The sequence below is a fragment of the Lepidochelys olivacea genome (assembly GCF_965140295.1).
Source record: "Lepidochelys olivacea isolate rLepOli2 genome assembly, chromosome: 21".
In the NCBI taxonomy this organism is placed as follows: Eukaryota; Metazoa; Chordata; order Testudines; family Cheloniidae; genus Lepidochelys; species Lepidochelys olivacea.
Window position 1 is genome coordinate 4,295,914 of NC_140431.1, and position 20,908 is coordinate 4,316,821.

A 20,908-nucleotide genomic window follows, 5' to 3' on the forward strand; every position below is an offset into this window, starting at 1 on the left:
TTGACACTTGCAACTGAATTACAGTGCTCATTTCAGAGTCATTTTGCTGGATCCTGCAGGCTGTTTGCCTTGGTGTCTTTGACAGATGTTGGTGCTGGCCCCTTTCCCAAAACAATGTGTAAAGGAATAATGGGGAGGTGGTTCTCTTAAAATCCCAGCGGTCAAGTATAGATGTGATTCCCTCCCAAGATATCGCCTGGTGAATTATTTGCTAATACAGTTAGATCTTCCTCTTGAAATCTGCCTTCCTAAGTCCTTATGTCGCCGTCATTCCCATAGGATCTGAGAGCCCCTCATAATTATTACTGGATGTTATCCTCACGACACTCCTGTGCAGTGGGGAAGTATCACCCCTGGTTTGCCGATTGGGAACTGAGGCATGGAATAAGTGATTTACCCAAGGAGTCTTTGGCAGAGCTGGGATGTGAGCACCGATCTCCTGAGTCCCAGTGCAGTTTAGTGCCCTACCCAATATACCTTCCTCCCTTGCCATCCGGATCGATTGTTTATTCCCTGGTGGATCTGGACAATACCTGAAGGGTTACAGCTCTCAGACACCTCTTCTTTTATACCCCAAATTACCTCCAGCCACCACAAACATGGTGTTCCTGTTTGTTGCTCTTGTGGAGCAATTTGCATCAGAAATGTGGCGTGATGACACTGAGGATTTTGTGGAAGATTATGATTGTCTTAAAGCACTAAATCCTGCATTGTGTATTTGACCCGTTCTGGTGGTCCTTTTAGCCCGAAGCGTGGCTTAAAGTATCAGGTTTGAAATACTTACTCCCTGGCACAACAGGTGCAATCAGATCCCAGTGTGGCTGACTCAACTCTTCATCCTTCCATGGAAGCTACATTGATTTGCATGCAGTTTGCTGCACAGCCTTGTCTGCACTAGAATTTTTGGGTTAAAATTTCCAGCTGTTCAGCTCTACCAATAATACCCGCAGCAGGACAGGTGCTGCAAGCCACAGCAGCCAGAGTTCTAACCACCATACCAGCTAAACCTGCTCTGAGCATGGCTAGATGACACTGATTAAAAACCCAGTAGCTAATTTATGCCTTTGTCCCACCATCATCAGAGAAGTATTTGCCTTTTGGAGAAGAGCTTAAAAACTATATTCTGTCTGACTATATAAAGAACATATGGTTCTTTTCATGAAAGGAGACTTTTCCCCTCGTATCACTGGCCAGAATTTCCCTCCTTCCCCCATCCTGTATGCCAGTCCTGTTTCCTTCTGTTCCCAGGTAGAAGTGTAGCCTTGTGACTAAGGCACTGGGCTAGGACTCAGGAGATCTGGCTTCAATTCCTGACTGTCCCAGGCTCCCTATGTGTCCATGGACAAGCCACATAATCTCTCTGGGGAAGATTTGCAAAAGGCAGTTAGATGCAAGTCAAAGTCAGTGGGAATGGGTGCTTTTGAAACGCTCCCTCTTTGTGCCTCATGTCACCATCTGTGAAATAGAAATGATGCTTCTTTTTTCCTGCCCTAGGATGTGTCTATTTCGATTGCAAGCTCTTTGCAGCAGGGACTTGCAATGGAGCCTCTGCAAGCTACCAGGGCATGAGTAATGGTGCTAGAAGGTGTGGCATGTGTGTAGAACTTTGAGACCCTTAGGCATAAAAGGCACTATAGAAGTATAAGGACTCATCTAGTCTCATTTTTAAGGGTCTGTGTCCCACCCTTGGGCTCAAGTGGCTGAGGAAGGGGATGAATGGTCAGGATAGAGCAGAGAAAATAATTTAGATGGGGGGGGGAATCGAAAGGCTTTTTTAAAAAAAAAAAATCCCTCTGCTTCTCTGTGCAGTCCCGGAAGGGTGGATGAAACACGCTCTGCTGTAAGCCTGCATCACGCAGACAACACTTTCCCAAGGCAAGCCGCCTGTTTCCTAAGGAAATCCCAGCCTTACGGTTCCTAATTCCGCTTGACAGCTGACTAAGTGTATGTGTTAGGGAAGTGGGGGAAGGGATGTCAGAATGGCTCCAGCTCCACCCCACTGTTGTCCCCCAGGCCCAGACTAGACTCCCGTCAGCTTTGAAATGGTCTTGTTGTCAAGAGTCTGGAGGGAGGGAGTGTTGATGAGGTGTGGAATGATCTCTGCAGCTCAAGGAGAGGGAGAAGGATGAGGAGTTAGGGCTGCTAGGGCGAGGGGAGATCAGGCTGCAGCATCTCTCCCTTTTTGGGAGGCCAGTGCACGTGATCGATACAGCCAGCCGCCGTTCCTTCTGCTGGAGTGACAGATGGGCACTGCGGAGCCCTCCTCACTCACTGTCTATGACGCTCAGGGTACGTCTACGCTGCAAAACCAAAACCCCTGTGGCAGCGACTCTGAGTGTGGGTCAACTGACTCAGGCTCGTGCTATAGTGTTAAAAATAGCAGTGTAGATGCTCCTGGTCGGGCATGAGGATACCCCTCCCCCCTTGCTGGGTTTCAGAGCTCAAGCGGGGATGTCTACACTGCTGTTTTTAGCACTGTAGCATCAGCCCTGCAAGCCTGGCTCCTTTGACCCTGACTCTGAGACTAGCTGCCACGGGGTGGGGGTGGGGGGCAGGTTTTGTTTTTACAGTGTAGACATACCCTGAGGTTCCCAAGAGCCTCTGGGCATGTCTACACTAGAAGCTGTGGGGGAGTGATTCCCAGTTCAAGGAGACGTACTTGCGCTAGCTTTGACCAGCTAAAGTGCTAAAAATAGAGTGTAGCCCCGGCAGCATGACCAGTGGGAGGGGCAAGCTGCCCCGTAGATGTACCCCTCCTAGACCCTAGGCACATATTTGGGGCAGCTAGCCTCTTCTCATGCCACCACAGCTATGCTCTATTTTTAGCACGCTAGCTTGATCAGAGCTAGCATGGGTATGTCTCCAGGAGCTGGGAATGACCCCGCCCAGCTCAAAAGGCAGACATACCCCTTGACACTTGAAACTTGGACTTCTAGTTACTTTGGACAATGTTACCCCCATCATCTCACTGCAGCTTCACCACTGCACAAAGGGAAGGAGCGAGGGCTCTCGAGTTGCCCCTTCTTACTCCAATGCCCCTGTGGTTAGCATCTGACAGCTTATCCCCTTTGCAGTCCCTCCTTAGAACCTACCTCTGCTGGGATCACTCCTGTCTGGTACTGGGTGGGGGGCTTCTGCTTTTCTGTACAGCTGTACTCACTCTACTGCTGCCTCAGCCTCCCAGTCTGCACCCCCATTTGTCTGTTGCTTCCTGTCTGACACTCAAACTGTAAACTCTCTGGGCAGAGTAGTCGGTGGCTCTGTCTGCGGCACATGTAGACATAGGCCCATTGGCTTTGCTCTGGCTAGCTCCAGCAGCAGGAGCAGTGAAGCTACAGCACCATGGACTTTGGCACAGGCTAGCTGCCGAAGAACCTAGGGTCTCAGTGGAGTTGGACAGGCTGAGCTTCACTGCTGTTCATATCCGTGCTAACTCGGGAATGGCTACACAAGCCGTAAGTGCACTTCCGATTGTAGTGCAAACATACCCTTTCTTACGTCTCTGACCAGTACCTTCACCGGAGGGGTACAGAGCCTTGACTAGGGTTTCTAGGCTCTATCATCATGCAGTTAATTAATACTGATGAGCCAGAAGTGCTGAGGTGCCAAGACAGGCTGTTGCCATAGTACTTTGGGCAAGCCAAGAATCCTGGAAGCCTGGCGTGAACTGCCCTGCTTAGCAGACTCAAGTGGTTTGGAAAATTAAGATAAACTTCAGAGAAGCATCTGAATTTCCGGGGGCGGGGGGCTCATCTGAATCCAATCCACGTCCTGAGCCTGGTGAGGCTGGTGTGTCACTAGGGCATGCCATGTGGCATGCTACTGTTGATTCACTCGTCAGTTATTCATGCAGCCAAACACACCCTGTTCCAGCAGGAGCGACCCTACTGCTCCCTTCTCACAGCTACTCATATGACAGCTGTAGCTGCAGAGCAGAAGTCTCTTTCACTTGTCCACGGCCAATGAGAGCTTTGGAAGCACAGGATAAGTGGAAGTCCTGAACACACTCTGCCCACCAGTCTGAGCAGCTGATGACCGGCATTCAGATCAAAAGGAGACAAAGGAAGGAAAGTCAGTGTGGGGGGAGTTGCATGGTTCCTCTCAGCTCCTGTCTGTCGGAGCAATTCAGTCACTGCCCTGCTGACACTAAAGAGCCAAGACTGACCTCAGTCAGGTTGAGTCTCAGCCTGAGGGGAGGAGGAGGAGAAAAGCTCAGTGCAGCTGAGCACTTCGCTGCTGGGAGAATTACAACCAGCTCTCATCTAGTATGATCATCTAGGTACAGAGAGGGGCTGGGAGCCAGGACTGCTAGGTTCTGTTCCTGGCTCTGCCACAATCTGACTGTGTGGCCTTGGTCAAGTCACTTAACTTCTCTGTGCTTCAGGTTCCCTGCTGGTAAAATGGGGATAGTACAAGTTTTCTTCATAATGGGTTTGAAACTTAACGAGAGGTGTACAGGTGGGCTGGAGAAAGGCAAAGTTTTTTTCAGTTTCCCATTTTCAGTTTCCCATTCCATGAGGGTGGAAGGAAGGGGAGTGGGCCAAATTCAGAAGGATGAGAAGAGGCAGCTCGTGCCATTTCTAGAAAGCAGAGGGGTAGGAGAGGAGAATGGCTGAGATCCTAAATTGTCATGCCCCTTTTAGCAGCAAGTGGACATTTGCTTGTGCCAGCCCAGGTTCTGTGCTCTTGGCCCCTGCCTATCCCAGCAGCGGTATCTAGCCTTGGCAAAGAGGCATCTGCTCCTTCCTCTGTGCAGAAGGTGACCAATCCCGCTGATGCAAGGGGGGTTCTCTGTGCCCTTTCCTTGCTGAGATAGAGGTGGTTTGGGGAGCTCTCACTTCCTAACAGCTTTGGTTGGCTGGTTTTCAAGGGAGAATGGAAATCATGGTGTCCTCTCTGTAGCTCCTTTCTGCTTTTGAACTTCCCCATCTAGTTGCCCCAGGATGGAATCCTGAGTACACCTTTCCCCATCCCTCTGGAGTCTCTCTCCCTTCCTCCCACTACCCTTCCTTCAATTTACCCCTCAGCCAGCGGGGCAGGGCAAAACACCAGTGCCACCGCCTGAATACTGCAGTGATGAGGCAGCTTCAGGGTGGATACTACCTTGCAAAGTGTTACCTCTTTCCCAGACTCTGCTTCCTCTGCCTCACTGATTTGGTTTCACAGGTCCTGTTGATCACAGGTCCTATTCAGACTGGAGTTTCTCAAGTGCATGCTTTAGGGCAGGGCTGATCTTGGGGTGTGTGTGCTTTTGTGGACTTTCCAGTAACCTCAGCAACTCAAGGTCTGATGTTCTAGACGCACGGCTAGTAGCTCTGCAGGACTAGGATAGCTGCAGGTGGCCATCCAAATACATGGGATCTTGCTGTGATCTGGCTCTTCTGGCTTGTTGCCTGGATTTTGTCCATGAATCACAAGGTAGAGTAACTGCATTATCTCTTGCCACTTGCAGTTTATAAAGACACAAAATCAAGTGTGGAAGCCTCCACATTTTGTTGCTGCTTCCCAAAAAGTGCCCTGGAAATGAAGGCTCTCCTATCGCCTGCCTCTTCCCTTGATCCCACTCCCATGTGAATACTCTTCCCAGCCAGCTCTTTTCCCTGATGCCATGGGAATTTTTTGCACTGAGCTGATGACTGCAACACTTTTAATGGTATTGGTAACGGGAAGGGGAATTTTAGGGACTATAACTGCTTTCTCCAAATAGGCATCTTCCATATAAGGTCCTTTGCTTTCTTTCATGTCTCACCCAAACAGATTTTGGCCAGAGCTCTTTGATTGGAGGCAGGCCTTCAGCTATGTGTCTATATAGATGAAAGAAGATCTTTGTCATTTCATGGGATGCTGTATTTATGACCTCCACCCATAGTGTCCAGCGTACACAGGCAGTTTACTATGTAGTGGATGTTTTGAACAAGACGTTGCACCTCAAAGTCCTGTCTACTCTGCATAGGCTTTAGAGATCCCAGGGTTCATTTCACAAGTGTAGGGAGTTTGTGCAAATCTCCTAGGTCAATATTTGTTCACCCAGCTACCATACCCCTCCACCCCAGAAGCAGGTGGCTGCATTTCAGTGGTGGTTGAAGTAATCCTTGGAAAAGCTGCTTAGGGATCCTTCAGGCTGAAAGGCAGCAGGGTACATAGACCTCTGCAGGGGTGAGAGGCAGAGAGGAGGCACCGTTATAAGCATGGAAAGCTTTGTTGTATAAATGCAAGTTGTACTTGTCTGCATGAAACTTTAACCTTCATCGTTAATTTAAATTATACAAGATTTATAGGTAAAAAACACCTTTTACTTATCCCTCACCGACAGTCATACACCCAGTAGGAAAAGTCCCTTCAGCCGAGATTTAGATTGATGGTTGGGTGCATGAACTGTGGAATCTTTGTCCCAGGGCTGAGGTTGGTTATCCCCTCCTGCACTCAGTGAAAGCATAGTGCGGAGCACATTATAAACAGCTAAACCACATAACAAATTAATGCACAGAGGCAGAATCAAGTGGCAAAACATGGAGCTTGACCAGTTTTCCAATAAGTTAGGAACCTGCTTAATGCTGGCTGTTCTTAGAGATGTCCTTGCTTTATCTCAAGGTCTGTATAACTAAAAAGCCTCTCTTGAATTGTATCTACAGGGCACTCTGGATTTAATCTTTTGCTTTGTGTGTGTGTTTTCCCCCCCCCTCCAGAACCATGTGAAGAACCTCGAAAGGGACACATACAGGGAGCTTAGAAGTTCACCCTCCCCTTTCCCTTCTCCCCTGCCCCAGGATGGATCAGAGGAAGAACTGGCCTCGGATGCTGGACGCCGGTGGCTGGTCAGCAGCTGTGGTTTTTCTCTTTTTGGTCTCATTTTCCTGGAACGCAGCCAGTACTGCCCTGTTCAACACCTTCCACACAGAGAACCGCGACTGGACTTTCAACCACCTGACCGTCCACCAGGGCACTGGGGCAGTCTACATTGGAGCCATCAACTGGGTTTACAAGCTCTCGAGCAACTTGACCATCCTGGTGGCTCACCAGACAGGCCCAGAGGAGGACAACAAGTCCTGCTACCCACCCCTCATTGTCCAGCCTTGCAGTGAGTTCCTCACCCTCACCAACAATGTTAACAAGCTGTTGATCATCGACTACTCAGAGAACCGGTTGCTGGCCTGTGGGAGCCTCTACCAGGGCATCTGCAAGCTGCTGCGGCTGGACGACCTCTTTATCCTGGTGGAGCCGTCCCACAAGAAGGAGCACTACCTCTCTAGCGTCAACAAGACTGGCACCATGTACGGGGTGATCGTGCGCTCTGACGGCGAGGACGGCAAGCTCTTCATCGGCACGGCGGTGGACGGCAAGCAGGATTACTTCCCCACCCTCTCTAGCCGCAAGCTGCCACGGGACCCGGAGTCATCAGCCATGTTGGATTACGAGCTCCACAGTGACTTTGTCTCATCGCTCATCAAGATCCCCTCGGACACGCTGGCCCTGGTCTCACACTTCGACATCTTCTATATCTACGGGTTTGCCAGCAGCAACTTCGTCTACTTCCTGACCGTGCAACCGGAGACCCCCGAGGGAGTCTCCATCAATTCGGCCAACGACCTCTTCTACACGTCCCGCATTGTCCGCCTCTGTAAGAATGACCCCAAGTTCCACTCCTACGTCTCGCTGCCCTTTGGCTGCATCAAGGGGGATGTGGAGTACCGCCTCCTGCAAGCAGCTTATCTCTCCAAGCCAGGGGACGTGCTGGCCAACGCCCTCAACATCACAGCCCAGGATGACATTCTTTTTGCCATCTTCTCCAAGGGGCAGAAGCAGTATCACCAGCCTCCTGATGACTCGGCTCTTTGCGTTTTCCCCATCCGCACCATCAACACCCAGATCAAGGAGCGCCTGCAGTCCTGTTACCAGGGGGAAGGCAACTTGGAGCTCAACTGGCTGCTGGGGAAGGATGTCCAGTGCACCAAAGCAGTAAGGATGGTTGCAGTACATTGCCACTATTGCTCTGGAGAAATCTATCCCACTTCACATCATTTGTATAGGGAAGAATGGTCTTGGGGTGGAGACATTGGACTGGAATTTGGGAGACCTGGATTCAATTCCTGGCCCTGCAACAGACGCCCTGAGTAAGCTTAGGGAACTTACTTGATCTTTCTGTGCCTCAGTTTCCCCAAATACCAAACAGGGATGATAATCCTTCTTATTTCAGATTGTGAGAATTAAATCCTTAATGTTGTCAGATGATTATGGTGCTAAAGGCCACAGAAGCAGCTAGGTAGACAGATTAAAAAGTCACAGCTTGTTAGAAGCATTCTGCTATTTCCAGCTGCCCATTCCAATTCCAGAATCCGACTAACCCAAAGCCTCTCTCTCCCAGCCTGCAGCAGGAGAGTATAGTGTAAACCAAACTAACCAGGTGAATGCAAATGGAAGTTGCGCACACTGTGCTTTTACTTTGCTAGTTCCAAACTTGATTGACATACCGTACAGATTCCATTTGACCCACCTAAGTCCCTGGAAACTCCTTTCACCATAACGTATTCAGTTTGGCTTCCAACTCTCTGGTATCAAGAAAAAATGTGAGCTAAATGAGGACAGAGAGGGAATTTTGGGGTGACAGGTGAGTAGATAGTGCAGAGGATGGCCATGAGACAGTGAGCTTTTCACATCTAGCCTGCTGAAGTTAATGCAGCCAGTAGTGACTCAGAGGCATTTGGTAGCTATTCAGTGGGAGATGAGTTGGTGAATTGCAATCCCAATCCTAGTTGGTAGATGTCCACATTGCAAACTGCACTATTTAGCATTAATTCCGTATTGGGCAGGCTCAGCGAAGTGATCAATTAGCAATACTTAGCTATCATACAGTCTTTCATTTCATTGGTCTCAGAGTGTTTTATAAGCATCCTTATCCCCATTTTACATAGGGTAAACTGAGGCAGAGTGAGGGGACACAGAAAGTAGGTGGCAGAGTTGGGAATATAGGCTAGGGCTCTTGACTCCCAGTCCAATTCTCTATCTGCTAGACCAGTGGTTTTCAACCTGGGGGCCTGCAAACTATGGGTACGTCTTCACGACCTGCCAGATCGGTGGGTAGTGATTGATATATCGGGGATCGATTTATCACATCTTGTCAAGACGTGATAAATTGATCCCCGAATCGACGCCTGTTACTCCACCTCGGCAGGAGGAGTAAGCGGAGCCGACGGGGGAGCCGCTGCGCTAATAGCGTAGCTGAAGTTGCGTATCTTAGTTCAAACCGCCCCCCCCCCCCCGCCTCCAGTGTAGCCCAGGCCTATGTCTAAGGGATCCATGAAGCATTGTCATGTTTTCAACCTCTGGTCTGTGGGCCCCTGGGGGTCCACAGATTATGTCTAAGATTTCCAAAGGAGAAATCTCCATTCAAAAATTTTTAGGGGTCCTCCAAATGAAAAAAGGTTGAAAACACTGTGCTAGACCGTGCTCTATTGAAAGGAGAACATAGGTACGAAACACCCCTTTAGCTCAGATTGGGGCATTCAAAAGATTGGGCAGGGTTGGCAAGGAGTATGGAAACTCTCCATTGCCAGGATCCATTCCACTGTCCCTCTTAAGAACAGCCAGTCTGGCTGGCACCTTGCACAGCATCATGTTCACTTGGGGAATGTAACGAGGAGATCCGGAGTATTAAATCTGTCATGAGGTCAGGCTGTTAGTACAGGAGGGAGGTGGCTGCTTCCCTAAAGAAATGAGTAGCTGAGAGGAGGAAATGGCAGCTTCCGTTCTCTGATCATAGGGCAGAGGGAGAAAGCAGACACCTGCACTTCCTGTGGCTGGTGTTTCTGAACCCAACCCGCCCACTGCAGGCTCATTGCCAGCATAAGGCAATCGCTGGCCCCAGCCACGTGAATCTCTGCTGACCCGTCTGCGTGACACTGGGTCATTTCGGGAAGTGGGACGGGGGGAGGAGAGAACCGTGGCTTCCTTTTATGAATGGATTTGACAGTCCACTGCAGTGTGAGCAAGGCTGCTGGAGCACATCCTTGGGCCAGCGGGGTGGATTAGGGACATGTTCCCTGTATGGCTGTGTGAGTGAAGCTGGTTCAGTTTTCTTTCCTCGTCCTTTGCTCCTGAGGTCAGCCATGCTGTGGAAACTGCATGCTCAGTTCTTGGGGTTTGGGATGGGGAGGAAGAAATGGCTTGTGCTGCTGTGCGGTGACCTCTCTGGTTAATGCAGAAGAAGCTTTGAATGATCTTCAGTGCAAGTCTCTGGTCAATCTTCCTTCCCTGACATAGGCCCTAGAAAAGGCAGCTGGTCTGATTTTTTTTTCAGAGATGCTAAGCACCTGAAAGCTCACGTTTCTTGACTGCAGGCGTTCAGGACTTCCAGAAATCAGACCAATGCTATTTAGAGGGGGTAAAAACAGTGGAGGAGAGGGAGACAGCTTCAGTATGGGACATGAATGCACCAGGACAGAATATGCGGGAGAGGATTTGGATCTGAGAGGGGAGAGAATCAAGAGAGCTAATGGAAACCATTTCCCCTATGGTTTTCTGTCAGTGACATTGTGGGGATTCTCGTCAGTTCTGTCCATGAAGGTTTTCTTGGCAGCTACCGTGTGATACACCCGCTGTGGCCTGTACCCATGCCAGCCACACAGCTGCTTGGCCTAGATTACAAAAATAAGGAGAGATGTTCATTAGGTCGTGCTGGGGAGAGTGGCTGACCCTAGCTCCCAGGGAGATCAACCAGCCGTACATGAGCAGGGGGTTGTTGTGAACACCCAGCTATTGTGTGGGGAAGTTCGGTGCACTCGCCCCATGGTTAGGACTGTGCGTTCAGTTCTGCATGAGCCTGAGTGCTTGGATTAGCCCTTCACCTCTCGCTCACCCTTGCCCAATGCTTTCTCTTTTCCAGCCAGTCCCGATAGATGACAACTTTTGCGGGCTGGACATTAACCAGCCGCTGGGAGGCTCCACACCAGTGGAGGGGGTGACCCTCTTCACCGCCAGCCGTGACCGGATGACCTCGGTCGCTTCATACGTCTACAACGGCTACAGCGTGGTGTTTGTGGGGACCAAGAGTGGCAAGCTGAAGAAGGTAAGGCTGCTTCTGTGACTCCAGAGAGCCAGGATCAGTGACTCCTCCCTTTCCCCAGGAACACTGATCTGCCAGGCTGTCACCACCTTTGTACTTCTCCTGAGATCTCTTTCTCAGTTGCCAGTTATGAGGCAGTATGAGATTAAGTCCGAGGCTTTGAGTTAGGAAGGTACATGAAGCAAGTGGGTATGTGAGGCAAACTCTCCTGCATCTGTCCTGGTGCTGGGGCACCATTTAACGTAGTTTCAGAGTAGCAGCGTGTTAGTCTGTCTTTGCAAAAAGAAAAGGAGTACTTGTGGCACCTTAGAGACTAACCAATTTATTTGAGCATAAGCTTTTGTGAGCTACAGCTCACTTCATCGGATGCATACTTTTTATTTAATGTAGTCTCACTCAGAACCCAGAGTCGCCAGGCATTGGAATGATACAGAGCTTAGTGGCAAGTCAAAGGTTAAGGTATGTGGAAAATGTCCTTTTAGGTCCTTGAAGAGAAGTAAATTAGTCAGACAAGGCAACATCTTCTCATTGCACCAAGCTTTGGGACTCAAAAATCCCTCCAAGCCAATACAAAGTGGAATGCAGCTGAGATCTTGTCAGGCACCTAGCTTAGCTCTGTTTCCAATTATCCATAGTTGAATGGAATGGCTAATATTGGCCTTAGCAGTGCACTGGCTGTTGCATACTCTATGCCTCCCACCGGTATATTGTTGTTTGCAGTGTTGTTGTATCTGTACTGGTACCAGGGTATTAAAGAGACAAGGCACGTGAGGTAATAACGTTATTGGACCAATTTATGTTGGAATGGGCCACCCAAATAGCCCAAGATTGGGCCTGATCTGTTTTTGCCGAGACCCAAAATCAGATGCTCAACAGAATACCGAAACAGCGGGGGATGCTTATTCTTCGGTATTAAGCTTGTGCGAGTTCATAACTGTAAAACCGTGATGTGTGCAATTGTGCAAGTGGTTGTGCACAGAATCGTCAAGCGCTGCCTGAGAGAGAAACAAAACGAGGATTGTCCTGGGTGTGCCATAGATGCCTCCGGCCAGAGGCATCACAACTGCGTGTACTGGTCTTTAAATGATGTGAACTGTAAAATTAAAGAAATTAGAGGTAGTTTATATATGGAGAGTGTGTTGGGTTACGCATTGTAGTGCCTCTGTTTAACCCAGAAACATTTAGCTCTAAGGGCAGAACTGGTGGACAAAGTAACCGACGCCGAGGACCCAAATAGCGTGTTAGATGAAATCATCAAACCGACAGATAAATGTTTAATGCGAAATGTTGAACATCTTCTTCGTTCAGGAAATTACAAAACCTTGCTTAAAAAAACCCCCCTCTAACAATTAGAGCATGTTTAGCCACCCTTTATAGTTGTTACCATGTGCTTACTAAACAGGCTTTGCCTTAGTAAATTCCCTTTTTAAACCTAGCTTTATAGTTTTCAATATTATTTAATGTTTTAAAATGCTCTTTTCTTAACATACCCTGATACTTAATAATTTAATTGTGTTTTTCTTAACCTGCCTTTATAGTTTTTACCATGTGCATTCCTAAACAGGCTCTGCCTTAGTAAATTCTCTTTTCTGGCCATGTGTGTTCTTTTTAAACCTAGTTTTCAGTATTATTGAATATTTTAAATGCTCTTTTCTTAACCTACCCTGATAGTTAATGCACCTTTTACATTTATTTCAAAATTTTCTATTCTTTAATAACATGCCAAACTAGGCCTTTAAAATCATCTCTCCCCACTCAACCCCACCAAATAATCTTTCTTTCCTTTTGACCCTCTAAACCTTACCCAAACTTCCTTTTTTTATCTTTAAATTCTCTCACTCTATTCTTTCGACCTTTTGCTCTAAATGTATCAAAGCAGAAGCACACAATACTCCCCCTATTCAAACTTAAATAAAAAAATTCAAAATGACCGACGGCGCCAAACTACAACGCCAACGGAAACGGGGATGAAGGGCGGGACATAAGCCCTAAATGGGGCATGGAAACTTGTCAAAAAATACATGGTGATGAATACTATCGAGGTTTATACTACTTAGGGTATCATTAAGCAGTTACAATTCATACTCAGTGGTGATCACATCCTGAAAGAAATCTTTTTCAAACCATGCCTCAACCTTGCCAACCTCCTCCAAAGCAAACTCCCCACAGACCAGAACCCACCAATTCAAAGCTGCACCAGACCCTGCCCTAATAGATGCAAAACCTGCAGATATATCTCCATTCCTACGATGATTAATACCCCCCACAACACGTTTTTTCAAGGTCCATGGGTTCTACACATGCCTATTACAACATGTGGTGAACCTAATCCAGTGCACTAGATACTCCAATAATAACTAAATGGGTGGAATGAGACAATCATTACGCTCTTGAATGAACTCACACAGGAAATGGCTAAAAGACAAAAACACCAAACCAATCACTCCATATGTGACCTCTCAGTCCTCACCCTCAAAGGAAATCTGCACAACACCTTCAAAAGACAAGCCTGAGGGAGCTTAAATTCATAACTTTGTTAGATACTAAAAACCAAGGACCCATTAAAGATAGTGGGTTATTGCTCATTACAACAATCTATAACCCACTAACCCTCTTTTGTCCTACCACTGCAGAGGTGTTAACTGCCTGCTTCACCGTGAATGGTCTCTTAGAACATGTGAACTCCTTATGCTGAACTATTTGTTCCACCTTATATTTAGCTCTGATGATTTGAGGATCTTTTTCTCAGACCTGAAGAACAGCTCTGTGGAACTCAAAAGCTCGTCTCTCTCACCAACAGAAGATGGTCCAATAAAAGATATTACCTCACCCACCTTGTCCAACACGTATTGTTCAGTCAGCCCACTGTAGGACTGTGGTCACTGAGGAGTGCATGACTCACTCTAAGAATACAAAGGGCTCCCAGGACTAGTCCAGCAGTTACTTGTGCTGTCTGTTGGAATCCAGTCTGAGAGAGGATGGTTTTTTCCTTGTATTCCTGTATGACACATGGCATGTCTGTGGGAAGGTGCTACCAGAGTTAGTTTGGCTCTGAAGAAGTGGTTTGCCCTGAACCGAGAGAGGAACTGACACTGAGTTCTACCTCACAGCAACCCAGAAAGTAGCAAATCAGCACAAATAATTTATTCAGTGTACCCAGATGCTTCTTCTGTTCATGAATGACCTCTGGGAAGCGGGGGATAATCTTGAATTGATTCACAATGATTCTTGGTCAATAGATTGTTCATAAGCCACTCCTTCCAACTATCCAATGCCCAAAATTCAGACTGTCTGTCAGCGTGGCACATGTAGCTTTCATGATGGTGCTCCTGCTTCCTGGCTGGATGAATGTCACTAACTCTTAGATTCCAATTCTCAGTGTGAAAGATTATGCAGGTGAATACAACCTGTGTATTTTGTGAGCTGAAAAATTTGCTATTTCCGTGCAAGTTTCTGACAGCCAAGTAGCTTGCTAGAAGATTGCCAGAAAGTGATTGCAACAGGGGCACAAGCACAGAAGCTAATTCAATTTTTGTTAGCGCAGATAATCACAGAGCATGTTTTTAGGTGTTTACCATGCTCAGCTGGAAGACCTTGGGCCTAGACCATTTCCTACTAGTGCCCTTTGAGCTGCACCCATCACAATCAAAGCTCCAGGGTTCCCGTTGACCCTCTCTGATAAGGGCAGGTGAGAAAGTTTTCCCGTGAAATGCGTTGTGAAAGGTTATAGAGGTTTATAGTATTGCTGTACTCCTCACACATAGGCCTAGTGGGCAAAACAAAGTGTGAAGGTAAAGTTTCAGGGTAGCAGCCGTGTTAATCTGTATTCGCAAAAAGAAGAGGAGGACTTGTGGCTCCTTAGAGACTAACTAATTTATTTGAGCATAAGCTTTCGTGAGCTACAGTAATGGTAATGCAAAACCTGCAGATATATCTCCATTCCTACGATGATTAATACCCCCCACAAGTGATCAAGTGAGCTGTAGCTCACGAAAGCTTATGCTCAGATAAGTTGGTTAGTCTCTAAGGTGCCACAAATACTCCTTTTCTTTTTGTGAAAGTAAAGAAAGAGATCTGGATCTTTGGCTGGTGTAAATCACTATACTGCCGTCAATGGAGCCATGCTGATTTACACTTTGACCCGGAGGGATCTGAAACTTTTAACACAACAATCACTGTTGAGGAAATGTACAATAAGGTCAGCACTAGTAATGAGAGTCTCACACTGGCTTCATCCTTATTGATGGCCACCAGCCTAAGCCCTGGATTTAGTGTTACTCTCTGCTGGTGCTTGTATCCACCTGAGTCAGCACAAATCTCTCTTGGTGTGCTTGTACTCTGTCAGCAGCTATTTACAGAAGCTGCCCCCAGTGGGAAGACTCTGTGGGTTAAGAACTCCCGGGGAGAGCTCAGTGAAATTTTTTGGCAGAAATTTTCCACCAAAAAATGCAGCTTTGGTTTGACCAAAACATTTGCAAATTCAGGTCAGATTTGCCAAATTGTTTAGATTAAAAAAAAAAAATCTGAAATCAAAAACTTTCAAGTTCTTGATTCGAGGGCACTCCTTATTTCAAAATTTACATTAGCTTATTACTTCTTCTCTTTTTTTTTGGACAGGTTTCAGAGTAACAGCCGTGTTAGTCTGTATTCGCAAAAAGAAAAGGAGTACTTGTGGCACCTTAGAGAATAACCAATTTATTTGAGCATGAGCTTTAGTGAGCTACAGCTCACTTCATCGGATGCATGCCGTGGAAACTGCAGCAGACTTTATATATACACAGAGAATATGAAACAATACCTCCTCCCACCCCACTGTCCTGCTGGTAATAGCTTATCTAAAGTGATCATCAGGTGGGCCATTTCCAGCACAAATCCAGGTTTTCTCACCCTCCACCCCCCCACACAAATTCACTCTCCTCACTTTGGATGGGCTATCACCAGCAGGAGAGTGAATTTGTGTGGGGGGGTGGAGGGTGAGAAAACCTGGATTTGTGCTGGAAATGGCCCACCTGATGATCACTTTAGATAAGCTATTACCAGCAGGACAGTGGGGTGGGAGGAGGTATTGTTTCATATTCTCTGTGTATATATAAAGTCTGCTGCAGTTTCCACGGCATGCATCCGATGAAGTGAGCTGTAGCTCACGAAAGCTCATGATCAAATAAATTGGTTATTCTCTAAGGTGCCACAAGTACTCCTTTTCTTTTTTTTTTTTTAAGTTTCAAGAAGCTCAAAGATGAAATTAAACACTCTGTGTTCAACTCCAAACTATGCTTTGTAATTATTATTTTCTTTTTTGGTACAGCTGAAAGACCAAAACAATCAGTTACTCACACAGCCCTGCTCCTCCTGGGTGCCCTGCTTCGGTGGTGATAAAATTGCAGATTTATGGGTCTTGAAGAGAGATGAATGAGTTAACTTGGCTGCCTTTGGGAAACGAAGCCTCAGGGCAAAGTCATATTGCTTCTCTGTGCTGTAGTCTTGCCTCTCACCTCCCACCCTTCACACAGACCTCTGGGTGATTGATCGGCTGTGCAAGATAAAATTCTTTCCTGTTTGCATCACAAAAGCAGGGCTAGTTGCCCAAGGCAAAGAAATACCCAGTCTTCCTTCTCCCTCAAAGGAGCAGGAAGACTTGCTGTGGTAAACTTACGATTCTGTGATTGAACTGGCCTTTTTCCTCCTCTCTGCTTCCTCTCAAACGCTCCTTTTGAAGATCAGGTTGTAGAGCCCAGGCTAAGCCTGATACAATGCTGATAAAATGCGTTAATCCAGTTCTTCCTGCTGAATGATGCCTAGATTGGTGCTGGTGATCTTGTTCAGGGCAGGTCTACGCTTAAAGTGCTGCAGGGGCGCAGCTGTAGCTCTTCAGTGAAGACTCTACTGCGCGGATAGGAGAGCTTTGCCCCTCGGTGTACTTACTCCACCTCTGTGAGAGGTGGTAGCTATGCCTACAGGAGAAGCCCTCCTGTGGACAGAGCACTGTCCACGCCGGGGGTAGGTCAGTATCACTGCGTCGCTCGGGGATGTAGATTTTTCACATCCCTGAGTGACGTAGTTATAGCGACATAAATTGATCGTACGGACCTGGCCTCAGATGTCAGTGCTTTAAAAACACAATGGAAAGAGACCTGTGGATGTATAACAACAGGGATCTTTCTCCTCCTAACTCCTAGTCTGATATTTTGTTGGCCCACAATCGGATGCCACTTCAGTCCTGCACAGCACAATTGTTTTATCTCCTGATAGTTCAGGGCTAGTGAATATCACCCCTCACTCAAATATATTAGAAGGTAAAAATACAACGTTCTGCTGTTATGTTGTTAGTTGTTTTTATTTATATTTCACTAGCCCTAGGAACCCCAGTCATGGATCAAGGCCATGGGACTAGGTGCTGTACAGATACGTAAGACAGTCTTTACCCTAGCGAGCTGAGCCTATATGACATACAGGACATGTCAGGAGGAAAGAACAGGTGGGAAAGGAAGAAGGATTGAGGTAACAAAATGAGCAGAACTGAACAGAAAAACAGAAGTCACAGCTCATCATTTGACTAAGCAATGCCAGGCGGGAGTGACTGGTAGGCATCATAGCAGGGTTTATCCACTTATTGGTAGCCTTACATGACCTCAACACAGCCTTTAAATCTGTGGGCCTGATTTTGTGCAGTAAAGTTATTTTTGGATGCAAAATCAGAGATTGTTTATCCAAATCCAACCTCAAGTCAGATGCTCAGCATGACTGACAGATTTTTCAGGTCAACGGAAGGTAGAAACTCCTTTTGGGGTGAGGTCTAAATATAGCCTCTGAATGTCCGTTCCTCGTAGCACCAGGGAAAGAGAGACGGGGAAAGATTGTTATTTCTGGTGTCCGTAAACAGCAGGGAGTGTCTCCCTTCCCTATCCAGGAAGATACACGGGCAAGCACATACTATGGCTGGATGTCTGCATTTTTTAATGGAATCAATTCGTTAATATTTGTTCATTGCTGTGTAAGTGCTGAACAGCAGTACATTTGATTGTAGCTTTGGCTGCTGACAAGATGCACTGGCAGCTCTTGCCCATCCATTTGGGGCACTTTCTGTTCCACTGCACCCCAGCTCAGACGCAGTGATGCTCTCACAGAGCTCCCGCTAGTTCTGTGACAGCAGCTGTATGGCAGAATCACTAGAACAGGCCCCTCAGACAGCACATGGCAAACATGCGTGTTGTTTCGTTCCCAGCCAGCCAGGTAAAGGAGGGCATGTATGTACCGTGCATAGTGTTTACTGAGTTTGGCGGGTGGGGGAGGGCCTCATTTAAAGGCAGTTAAAGCAAACAGCTTGTGCCTGCATGTTGGGTATTTAATGTATTGAGCAGGATCACATCCCATTAATTATGTAGGATTACAGAAGGAGTGTTCTTTCTGGCACGGTTTAATCCCTCATGCCATTTGTACAGTGGAGACCTTTTAAACAACTTCCCTTTTGATGCAGAATCAATCTATCCCCGTTTATCGGTTTTGCTCCATTAGTGGGAAGTGGCTGAGGGCAAGGGGGAGTTTCAAGATTTACTTGTTGTTCAGGACAATGGCAAACAGGTGCTGAGAGAATTGAGAGTTTGGTCCAAGCCTTTCATGGTATCTGCCAAGCATCTTTATTTAACGTTTCTCAGCACTATCGCAGGTTGATTAGACCCGTGCCTCCTGTTTCAATTCAATGGAGTTATTACGCATCCCCACCCTCACTAGGCGAGGGGTGGAACATAGCTTCTCTGTAATTTGCAGACCTACCCAAGCAGGACACCTTCAGCAATACACAGGAAGCAACACATGATCCAAGAACCCTTGATTTTAAGCCTCCTATGCATGGGAAGTAGGAGGCAACTCTCTCCTGAACTCAAGGCCAGTTTTAATGGGGACACTGAGTGGACACATTCCCCCATGACTAGCTCTGACATTTTTATTCATGCTTATTTTTCCCTACCCGTATTTCATCATTTCTTTGTTCGTTGGGCAGGAAGCCTGAAAGCATAGCTTCCTATCCTCTCCTTGAACACCCTCTGACAACATCTCCAGTGCAGTTCCATGAAGTAGCTAACAGGAGATGGTAAAAGGATGGCGTGGCCTGAGTTCCTGACCCTCCCCTAGAATCTCTGCTCTGCACTTGTCTTGGACTTTGCAGCCCAATGCGCTTGCTGCACCCACACTGTTCCCTTTACAGAAACTGCTGCTCAAGTTCCTTGTCCTTTTATCCCCATGTGGCTCACCACCAGTGGGATCCCTCTCACAGACTTTAAGGCCAGAAGAGACAATCATGATCATCTAGTCTGACCTCCTGCCTATTGTGGGCCACAGAACCTCGCCCGCCCACTCCTGTAATAGCCCCATAACCTCAGGCTGAGTTACTGAAGTTGTAGAGTTCTAACTAAGGGATTGTCTACATTATCCACTAGATCAACAGGCGGCGATCGATCCAGTGGGGGTCGATTTATCATGTCTAGTCTAGATGTGATAAATCGACTACCGAGCGCTCTCCCATCAACTCCGGTACTCCGCGGGGGGAAGAGGCGCAGGCAGAGTCGACAGGAGAGCATCAGCCGTCGACTTACCGCAGTAAGACACTGCGGTGAGTAAATCTAAGTACGTCGACTTCCGCTACGTTATTCACGTAGCTGAAGTTGCGTAACTTAGATCAATCCCTCCCCTTAGTGTAGACTAGACCTAAATGTGTAACACTGCTGAAGTCCAGAGGACCTAGGCTTTTCCCTTTGGTGTGGCTTATTGCACAAGGGACTTGAGAATGATGGGCTAGGAGAGAAGCATAGTGCCTCTGGTGATATCTTGGCTTCAGTATATAGAATCCAGGTGCCATCAAGAATAGATTTGATTAACATGTAAATCACAGAGGGGAGCCAGGACTAGAGCACAATTCTTTCTGGTCCAAAACTTCAGGCATCTATCGCCCCATCTAAATAAGGTCTCCTTTTAATTGGTCCCTGACTTTGGACCCAACCCCTATAGGGCAACCTGAGACACTCATATGCACTGCATGACATGGGACAAGGGTCTTGCTGGGGCCGGGCAACAAGCAAATCCCTCCGAGCGTCCTCAGAACCTGCCTCTATCCAAGCCCTTGGCTACGGAATGGGGGTCGCTGCACTGGCTGTCAGGAAAGGGGACGCACCGGGGAGGAATAAGGGAGAACCAGGCAGAGGAAGAACGTAGCTCTGGCTCACACCGGAAGTTGAGAGTACTGTGGGAGAAGAATTCTACCACCAAAATGAAAAAACAACCCAGAATTAAATAAACTAGCTTCCCTCCTCCCTTAATTACATTAATCACAATCAGATTCCCTAGATCCCTTGAACAGCTTTCTAGGTGAGGCTGGCTCTGTATGCCTTACTAAAACATGAAGGGCTTATTGATTTTAACTCTTGTCTGTCTTTCACTCTGGGCCTCTGCCATTTCCCCCCGACTGATTACTCTGCCATCTAAGGACTTTGCGCAGCCCATTAGGAAACCCTGGAATCTTTACGGGAAGTGCTTCACTCCATCAAGTTCTGGGAGTTTAATACAGATCTGCCAAGGGAAAAAATAACCCAAGGAAAAAGGAGCAGGGGAGGAGATATCTGTCCGGTTCTTTGGCAAGAGCCCTGGTTGAGAAGCCGGGAGCTGCTTTCACACACACTGACAGGCACAGAGGAAGAAGGCTCTTTGGTTTTCCAGGTTTCGGACACAGCTATGTCCGGTGGAGCTTCTGGCCACACCTACGGAGCAGAGGTCAGCAAAATGTAACTAGGAGCAGAGAGAGAAGCCAAGCAGCCTACGCCGGAGCTGTGAAATAAGTGCACTCTAATAGTAAGGTGACCA

General features: G+C 47.4%; 1 protein-coding gene across 2 annotated transcripts in view; it reads left to right on the forward strand.

Annotated features, from left to right (window-relative positions):
- The window catches only part of PLXNA2 (plexin A2), a 315,976-nt gene that overhangs the window by 31,590 nt on the left and 263,478 nt on the right, over positions 1-20,908 (forward strand). For both annotated transcript variants that reach the window (XM_084611054.1, XM_084611055.1), the window contains exons 2-3: positions 6,687-7,956; positions 10,880-11,062. In XM_084611054.1, coding sequence (XP_084467180.1) covers positions 6,769-7,956; positions 10,880-11,062 — 1,371 coding nt within the window. In that variant the 5' untranslated portion in view covers positions 6,687-6,768. The remainder of the gene's footprint in view (positions 1-6,686; positions 7,957-10,879; positions 11,063-20,908) is intronic.